This window comes from Salminus brasiliensis, chromosome 11 (assembly GCF_030463535.1).
Source record: "Salminus brasiliensis chromosome 11, fSalBra1.hap2, whole genome shotgun sequence".
Classification (NCBI taxonomy): Eukaryota; Metazoa; Chordata; class Actinopteri; order Characiformes; family Bryconidae; genus Salminus; species Salminus brasiliensis.
In genome coordinates this window covers 36,958,549-36,968,548 of record NC_132888.1, presented here as the reverse complement: position 1 = coordinate 36,968,548, position 10,000 = coordinate 36,958,549, and the positions used below count along the sequence as shown (strand labels likewise).

Here is a 10,000-nt window from a genome sequence, read left to right as displayed (position 1 = left end):
TGCCTTCCAAGCAGTTGACCCGGGTTCGATTCCCGGCCAACGCAGACCTCCCTTTTCTGTTTCTCTGATAAAGTTCATTTATCATTACTATCATTTTTTATACATATATATAAACACAGACAGGCAGATTGATAAACAAATATATAAATAAATAAATCTAGGAATTTAACCTTACAGTGATTGCTCAGTACAAGGCATCAGAATGCAGCTAGTGCATCTACAAGAAGTGCAAACCCACTACATGTCCAAAGGTTTGTGGACACCCCCCCCCCCCCTCTAACGACGCATTCAGTTATTGAACGTTGCACAGCTTGCCTGGTCTCTGTAGAGAGGTATAGGAAGTATAGGACCAGTAGAGTGGGACTGATGATGCTCCACCCAATATCTTAGGAACGAGTAAGGGGGATGGGGTGCAATGCTTCAAAATTTAGTGGAAAGCATTCTTCCCTGGACAGTAGAGACAGTTAGGGTCCAACAAAAGCAGGATCGTTTGAATTCCCTTGATTTCTTGAGAAACAATGAATGAGCAGGCGTCCACATATTTTTGGCCGTATAGTGTAGTAGCACAGTGTATGATCAGTATATGATCAGTATCATAGGTCAGTAGATCAGTATATAGGCAGTATATGATCGGTATATGATCAGTATATGGGCAGTATATGATCAGTATATAATCGGTATATGATCAGTATATAATCGGTATATGATCAGTATATATGCAGTATATGATCAGTATATAGACAGTATATGATCGGTATATGATCAGTATATAGACAGTATATGATCGGTATATGATCAGTATATGGGCAGTATATGATCAGTATATAATCGGTATATGATCAGTATATATGCAGTATATGATCAGTATATAGACAGTATATGATCGGTATATGATCAGTATATGGGCAGTATATGATCAGTATATGGGCAGTATATGATCAATATATAGGCAGTACATGATCAGTATATAATCGGTATATGATCAGTATATATGCAGTATATGATCAGTATATGCGCAGTATATGATCAGTATATAATTGGTATATGATCAGTATATAGGGAGTATATGATCAATATATGGGCAGTATATGATCAGCATATAGGCAGTATATGATCAGTACATGATCAATATATGGGCAGTATATGATCAGTATATAGGCAGTATATGATCAGTACATGATCAATATATGGGCAGTATATGATCAGTATATAGGCAGTATATGATCAGTACATGATCAATATATGGGCAGTACATGATCAGTATATGGGCAGTATATGATCAGTATATGGGCAGTACAGGGGCAATATATGGGCAGTATATAGGCAGTATATGGGCAGTACATAATCAATATATGGGCAGTATATGATCAGTATATAGGCAGTATATGGGCAGTACATGATCAATATATGGGCAGTATATGATCAGTATATAGGCAGTATATGGGCAGTACATGATCAATATATGGGCAGTATATGATCAGTATATAGGCAGTATATGATCAGTACATGATCAATATATGAGCAGTATATGATCAGTATATGGGCAGTATATGATCAGTATATAGGCAGTATATGATCAGTACATGATCAATATATGGGCAGTATATAATCAGTATATAGGCAGTATATGATCAGTACATGATCAATATATGGGCAGTATATGATCAGTATATGGGCAGTATATGATCAGTATATGGGCAGTACAGGGGCAATATATGGGCAGTATATAGGCAGTACATAGGCAGTATATGGGCAGTATACAGGCAGTGCATGCTCAGTTGTGTTTAGGGGTGCAGTGTGGAGTTCAGCAGAGTGCTAGTTGGTGGTTCTGGCACGGACGCTGCTGTATCTCTTCCTGGATGGTAGGAGCTCGTGGTGAATGTCTTTGCTGGCAGAGAGCTTCTTCATGAGAGCGCCTCCCTGTCAGCCACAGTGGGAAATCACAAAATCAGACAGGAGTGTCTATGAGGAATGTAATCAGATAGGCTTTGCTGATATTGATGTTTCCACAGCTACCTTTCAGCTCTACTCAGTTTTGGAGCCACATTCTTCTCTGATACTCAGTGACTCAGCGAACCACAGTCAGGTCCCGCTGGGTAAAGCCGGGACGTCGGCCGTCCCTCAGTCACACAGACCATCTACAGTCCATCTGCTGCCCCGTACCGACTGCTCCCAGCCACACTGCTGGAGTTCATTAGAATGACTGATAATCTAATTAATCTACTAATCTGATTTATGTTCACACAGCAGGTAAAAGTGGTCTAAATCTGGAAGTGTTATCTGTGTGTCAGTGTGAACAGCAAAAACTGAATTCACACACTGGATCTGGTTTTAGATTTTAGTCCCGCCCATTTTTTTACGAACTGTGCACTTAATATAAAGATCTTCCCAAAATGTTCACTTAGCATCTTATAAAACTTTATTTATTATATATAGTTATTGTCTTACCAACTGACTTTTAGGTAGTTCAATTGTTATTACTGTCAGGCATTCTGAGCTGCCGCCCACAGGCCCAAATAAGGACTTCCGCCTCGTTTTCGTTCATATGTGTGGTTCAGTGTATCGATTCATGTTCGTTTGGTTCATGTGGTTCACCTGGGACTGGGGGTACTTAAGGAGCCTCAACTCCATGGTTTAACACCGAGAATTGTATCGTTCGGAGCCTTGAGGTCGCCCGAGAGGTTCCCCGTACGGTTCGAGGTGTGTTACGGTCAGCTTCGGCTCGGTATACACGTCCAGGAGCAGTGACCACCCTGCTAACCACGTTATCAGCGAGGCTCGCTCGCTCACTGTCAGGATTCACTGGCTATCCACGTCCCAGCAAGGTGACCCACGTTATGTCGGCCTTGCCGTTTGGTCTAGCTGCTGGTTGTCTAGTGCCCGCTCAGCTCCCAACTCCTCCCAGTCCCAGGTGTGTTATGTACGCCCTCTCATTGCTGCTCATGTTTTTCGTACTCTTGCTGTTTGTATTCGTTTTTTTTATAAATCCTCTTGTATTGGATTCCGTCTCTGCGACTTCATATCTTAAAATAATAAACTTTCCCTAAATGTTTTACTTCATAACTTGAATTATTAACAGCTCTTAAAAATTTCACCTAATGTCTCAAATTGCTGATTTAAGGTTTTGACACTTTTACTAAAAAATCTGACTTTGGGCCCGTCTTAGAATCCGAACATTTGGACACAGTCTCTCAAAGTTTTGATTTAATATCTGAAAAATAATGTTTTCTGAAATTTTGACCGTATAACTAAGTTTAACTTCTTCAAAGATATTAATTCACTTATTGATTAATATCTCAAAAAGCTCTCTAAATAATGACTTTTTCTCATAATCATTAATATTAACCAAATATCCAAACTTTTTCTCAGTATCTCAGAGCTTTGACTTCATAAATCAAAATAATTACCCACTTTTTGCTAATTTAATAAAATCAGACTTAGTATTTTAATATTCTGCCATTGTATCTGTAAAAAATATATTATTAGATTTATATTATTTTTATTATTAAATAATTGTTATTTTACTTTTATTATTAGACATTATTCACTTTTTAAAATTGTAAAAAAAAATTAAAATGTTAAAATTGTTTTAAAATGTTTACTTTTTTATTTAAATACAAAATAAAATTGAAATATAAGTGTAATGTATTTTCACTCATTAAATGTTTGATGAGTCGCATCACAGTACATCTCCAGGATCTGGACCCACTGACCAATGTGCTCAGTGCTGCCCACTTGTCCACGGGACCACCCAGAACGTCTGCTAGTGGCAGGTATGAACGGAGCCTCACCCACCAGTACTACCCACTCACCCTCACCACCCAAAGGGGGCACAGTAGGGGTCTGGCTGTTTGTTGTGGGCTGCATTCCCACACACACACACACACACACACTCAAACACACACACACACACACACGGATACATTCATGCATCCATGCAAACACAGCTAACACACGGGCACGTGCAGATTTACCCTGTGTTCCCTCAGCTGCACCCACGGACGCAGATTCACGCACATGCATGTGCTCTCGAGCGCAGGGATTTACGCATGCAGACGCAGCAGATGCGCTCACGTTGTTGCCCTGGACTTTGGGGGGCGTGGTTTCCAAAGCAGCGTGAGATGGGCGCTCGTGCGAGAGAGAGAGAGGGAGAGGGAGAGAAAGCAAGCCCGTAGCGCCGCCCCCTCACTGCGCACGCTGCTCCACCGAGCCCTGCCCCCACCTCCTCCTCCACCTCCTCCCTCCTCCCTCCCCTCCCTCAGCCTCCATTCGCAGCAGCTGCAGTCCGGTCTGCACCGCGCGCGCGCTCGATGGCAACCGACGAGCTCGCGGAGAAGCTGCACCGCAGGCTGGACCTGCAGCACGGCGCGGAGCCGCCGCGACAGCCGCGCGTGTTCAACCCGCACACCGAGTTCAAAGAGTTCAGCCGCAAGCAGATCAGAGACATGGAGCTGATGTTCAAAAGGTGAGCGGCGCGCGCGGCAAGGCGCGTTCCAGCCAACGCAGTGTTTAGTGTGCGCGCGCGGGATTATGTGCGTGCGTGGATGGATAGACACTGTGCGCGCGCGCGCGTGTGTGTGTGTGTGTGTGTGTGTGTGTGTGTGAACGGGAGGTGAAGGGGTAGTGACACTGATGACCACTAACACAGTGTTACCTGGCATGCGTGCGCGCGCGCGCGTGCCTTGTGTGTGCGTATCACTGTGGATGACGTAGATTGTGAGTGTGTGATGTCACACTCTGCCTTATGGGTTCCTTTCACCTTCAAAAGCAGGCGCGTGTTCAAAGCTGTGAGTCCATTAAAGGGGAACTTCACTGCATTTTCAAAATTCTCTGCATCATTTGCATAATTGACAGTAGGTCAGATGAGCTCGAGCCGAGTCTGGGTTTGGTGAAAAAGTGTGCTTCAGGGTCGAGAAACGCACCCGTTCAATTTTGTTTACAGTGGTAGTGAATGGGACCAGACGTCTGTCGCCATGACGACAACGCAAAGTTAGCCGTTTTGTTCACCGTCCACATCCGGCAGTGCAGCTACGCCAGGCCACGAGTCTTCTGAGTTTAATACGGGATGTAAATGATGGTGAAATAACGAGAAACCTCAAAAATACGAAGGTTTCTTTGGGGACTATTTTTTGCTGCACAGCGCCCTGCATGTATCCCTCCACCAACTTCACGATATGTGGTTTTAAAAACAGAGACGTTTCAGATCCAGAGTCTTCTCAGAACTCTGGTCTCAGGCATTAAGTATGAGAACGAATTAATTATGCGGACGTTTCAGAAGTTGGTGTCAGAAGTGGGTTAAAAGAGTCACAGCTCTGAAGCATCGTTTCGAAGCGATTCGTCTGCACAGATTCGATTCGATTTATGATATTTAATCAGTTATGCTCTCAAATGTGCCTCAGGTTTTGTAAATATACAGATCCAGTCAAAAGATCCACATTTGGACCTAATGATCCATACTGGAATGATCAAGCGCAGAACTGAATCGTGGTGGTGATCCAGTGAATCATTTGTTTATGAATCTGAGTCGAATTGAATCATGCACTGGGTTCAGTCAAAGGAATATTTGAGGTCAATCAAAACCGTGATTGACCTCTGACCTCCGATGCAGTGGTTCAGCCAGGACATTGGTCACTGACGGGGGCTTTGTTAGGCCACGCCCACTCATGTGCTGCTTTTGCTCACTGAAAACGTGCTTTCGAGCTTCTCGAAAACGCTTTCAAAGGTGGAGATTTCTGAAGATTTTTGAAAGCGCTGACGTCACAATGCATGTATGTTTCAGGCTGAATCCCAAACGCCTCCTTCCTCCCTATATAGTGAGCTACATAGTCATCAAACTACAACATCCACACCCAGTCAGCCCTAGATTCAGTTATACAATTTAGAACCCGTAAATCCGAAATTCCATAATTCCGTGAATCCGTAATTTTTCCGTCATTTTGTTAGTTGCATGTGCACTACATAGGGAGCAGTGTGTAATTTGGGATGAAACCTCTGTGTCGTCTTCTCTCTTCTTCGTGGTGCTTTGATGTCCCTCTTTAGAAGGTACAGTCGCCCCCTACAGGGCTAGTGAGCTCATGCGAGACCCTTTCGGAAATATCTTTAAAAAATCCGCGTACGTGTGGACGGGGCCTTCGTTTACAATGGGAGATGCTAGGCTAACGTTGCTAACAAACACTGGACCTAGGGTGCACACTTTTCACACTTGTCCTGACCACAGAAGTTCGCACCCGGGACCGATTCTGGGTTCGTTTGAGGGAAGACCACCATGTCAGATCATCGAAACCCAGCTCTCGCGTTCGTTTGTTCGTTAGCATAGCTAGCGAAATCCGATCTCTATGGGGGATGGAATATGCAAATGTACTCATTGCGCTACAATTATTACTGGTGTTTGGGTTGTACTGGGAGGGATTTTGGATGTGGAATGAGTCTTGGAGAGGCTCAAACATGTGGTCTCAGATCAGACCACTTTCCCGAAGTGGTTTTAAGATCGGATTTGTATCTGGTTTAAATGCGGATCGGGTGCGTTCACACTTGCATCATAAAGTGGCTTTGTCTAATCCCGATATCTGGTCTGGATCTATGGATTAGGCCAGACCTCTTTACAATCAGATACCGGATACAATCAGATACAAATCCGATCTACCTATTTACCAATTAGAGACTGGTTGGGCGGCTTGTGCTAACTGAGGTGGGACTGGCGACAGTCTACGTCCGGTGTTTGTTAGCAACATTAGCCTAGCGTCTCTGTGGAGCTCTGTGAAGTCCAGCTAGTGTTGATTAGCATAGCAGCTAGCATGTGTAGTTGTTCCGGTATCTGTAACGTTTGCTGTCTGACTGTTGCTTCTTTAGTTGTAGCACGGCTAATGTAGCTAATGTAGCTAATGTAGCTAATGTAGTAGTGTAATTTAGTGCGGATTAGCGTAGCAACCTTGTGGAGTTGCTCAGTTGTCTGAAATAGACGTGTTCGGTGTTTTAGCGCTGGACCTACAGGGCTAATTTAGCTAAGTTAGCATTGATTACAGTGTACACTGAGGTCAGTCAGAGACAGTTAGCAGGTAGCGGCGGCCACGGCCGAGGCCTTTCCGAAGGTGCGGCTTGTCACTCCTCCTGTGTCCACTCTGCACTGGCCGCTCCCTTCACACGCTGACCTGTTAGCTCATACACGGTCTCCCTGCATGGTTTTCTAAAGGTCACAATAATGCTATTTCTTTCCCAGGGCTCTCGCGCTCTCTCTCTCTCTCGCACTCTCTCTCTCTCGCACGCTCTCTCTCTCTCGCGCTCTCTCTCTCTCGCACGCTCTCTCTCTCGCACGCTCTCTCTCTCTCGCACGCTCTCTCGCTCAGCAGCCCCATTGTCCTGCTTTCCCTCATTACCGAAGCACAAGAGTCCACTTGCATGCCCACTGGCACCCCCTCCGCCACAAACAATGCCAGCTTTGTTTGGGCATATGTGTATGTGTGTGTGTGTGTGTGTGTGTGTGTAAAAAAGGGAAGGCAAATCTGTGTCTTGTAAGGCCGCGATGAAGTACATGTTTGATGTAGAGTAGCTGATATTGTGGCTTTTCTCTGCTATAAGAGCAGCTTAATGTAGCCTAAATTAGCGTAATTTAGCTTTATTTAGCTTTATTTAGCTTTATTTAGCTTCATTTAGCTTCATTTAGCTAGATGTGGTCCAACAAATTTCAAATTCACACCCCAAATGTAATCGATCAGCCTGGAGCTATGAGGCTAACGTAGCTAGCCTCTTTCTTTTCCAGAATCAGGATGTTGGGATGAATTCTTTCTTTTTTAGAATCAGGAGGTTGGGATGAATTCTTTCTTTTTCAGAATCAGGATGTTGGGATGAATTCTTTCTTTTCTAGAATCGGGAGGTTGGGATGAATTCTTTCTTTTCTAGAATCAGGATGTTGGGATGAATTCTTTCTTTTTCAGAATCAGGATGTTGGGATGAATTCTTTCTTTTCTAGAATCGGGAGGTTGGGATGAATTCTTTCTTTCTAGAATCAGGATGTTGGGATGAATTCTTTCTTTTCCAGAATCAGGATGTTGGGATGAATTCTTTCTTTTTCAGAATCTGGATGTTGGGATGAATTCTTTCTTTTCTAGAATCTGGAGGTTGGGATGAATTCTTTCTTCTTCAGAATCTGGATGTTGGGATGAATTCTTTCTTTTCTAGAATCTGGAGGTTGGGATGAATTCTTTCTTTTTCAGAATCAGGATGTTGGGATGAATTCTTTCTTTTCTAGAATCAGGATGTTGGGATGAATTCTTTCTTTTCTAGAATCTGGAGGTTGGGATGAATTCTTTCTTTTTCAGAATCTGGAGGTTGGGATGAATTCTTTCTTTTTCAGAATCAGGATGTTGGGATGAATTCTTTCTTTTCTAGAATCTGGAGGTTGGGATGAATTCTTTCTTCTTCAGAATCTGGATGTTGGGATGAATTCTTTCTTTTCTAGAATCTGGAGGTTGGGATGAATTCTTTCCTTTTTAGAATCAGAAGGTTGGGATGAATTCTTTCTTTTTCAGAATCTGGAGGTTGGGATGAATTCTTTCTTTTTCAGAATCAGGATGTTGGGATGAATTCTTTCTTTTCTAGAATCGGGAGGTTGGGATGAATTCTTTCTTTTTCAGAATCAGGATGTTGGGATGAATTATTTCTTTTTCAGAATCAGGATGTTGGGATGAATTATTTCTTTTCTAGAATCTGGAGGTTGGGATGAATTCTTTCTTTTTTAGAATCAGGATGTTGGGATGAATTCTTTCTTTTCCAGAATCAGGAGGTTGGGATGTATTCTTTCTTTTTTAGAATCAGGATGTTGGGATGAATTCTTTCTTTTTTAGAATCAGGATGTTGGGATGAATTCTTTCTTTTCCAGAATCAGGATGTTGGGATGAATTCTTTCTTTTTTAGAATCAGGATGTTGGGATGAATTCTTTCTTTTCCAGAATCAGGAGGTTGGGATGAATTCTTTCTTTTCTAGAATCAGGATGTTGGGATGAATTCTTTCTTTTTCAGAATCAGGATGTTGGGATGAATTCTTTCTTTTCTAGAATCGGGAGGTTGGGATGAATTCTTTCTTTTTCAGAATCAGGATGTTGGGATGAATTATTTCTTTTTCAGAATCAGGATGTTGGGATGAATTCTTTCTTTTCTAGAATCTGGAGGTTGGGATGAATTCTTTCTTTTTTAGAATCAGGATGTTGGGATGAATTCTTTCTTTTCCAGAATCAGGAGGTTGGGATGTATTCTTTCTTTTTTAGAATCAGGATGTTGGGATGAATTCTTTCTTTTTTAGAATCAGGATGTTGGGATGAATTCTTTCTTTTCCAGAATCAGGATGTTGGGATGAATTCTTTCTTTTTTAGAATCAGGATGTTGGGATGAATTCTTTCTTTTCCAGAATCAGGAGGTTGGGATGAATTCTTTCTTTTTTAGAATCAGGATGTTGGGATGAATTCTTTCTTTTCAGAATCAGGATGTTGGGATGAATTCCAGAATCTGGAGGTTGGGATGAATTCTTTCTTTTCAGAATCAGGAGGTTGGGATGAATTCTTTCTTTTCCAGAATCTGGAGGTTGGGATGAATTATTTCTTTTCAGAATCAGGATGTTGGGATGATTTCTTTCTTTTCTAGAATCTGGAGGTTGGGATGAATTCTTTCTTTTCTAGAATCTGGAGGTTGGGATGAATTCTTTCCTTTTTAGAATCAGAAGGTTGGGATGAATTCTTTCTTTTTCAGAATCTGGAGGTTGGGATGAATTCTTTCTTTTTCAGAATCAGGATGTTGGGATGAATTCTTTCTTTTCTAGAATCGGGAGGTTGGGATGAATTCTTTCTTTTTCAGAATCAGGATGTTGGGATGAATTATTTCTTTTTCAGAATCAGGATGTTGGGATGAATTATTTCTTTTCTAGAATCTGGAGGTTGGGATGAATTCTTTCTTTTTTAGAATCAGGATGTTGGGATGAATTCTTTCTTTTCCAGAATCAGGAGGTTGGGAT

The 10,000-nt window shown here is 42.3% G+C and overlaps 1 protein-coding gene and 1 non-coding gene across 2 annotated transcripts in view; both read left to right on the top strand.

The window, feature by feature from the left end:
- trnag-ucc (transfer RNA glycine (anticodon UCC)) overlaps window positions 1–44 on the top strand; it is a 72-nt gene extending 28 nt beyond the window's left edge. The window contains exon 1 of the tRNA in view: window positions 1–44. This exon is cut by the window's left edge and continues 28 nt beyond it. This is a non-coding gene — a tRNA (tRNA-Gly).
- Window positions 45–4,260: 4,216 nt separating this feature from the next.
- efhd1 (EF-hand domain family, member D1) overlaps window positions 4,261–10,000 on the top strand; it is a 14,424-nt gene continuing 8,684 nt past the window's right edge. Inside the window, exon 1 of the mRNA XM_072690795.1 lies at window positions 4,261–4,465. Coding sequence (XP_072546896.1) covers window positions 4,311–4,465 — 155 coding nt within the window. The 5' untranslated portion in view covers window positions 4,261–4,310. The remainder of the gene's footprint in view (window positions 4,466–10,000) is intronic.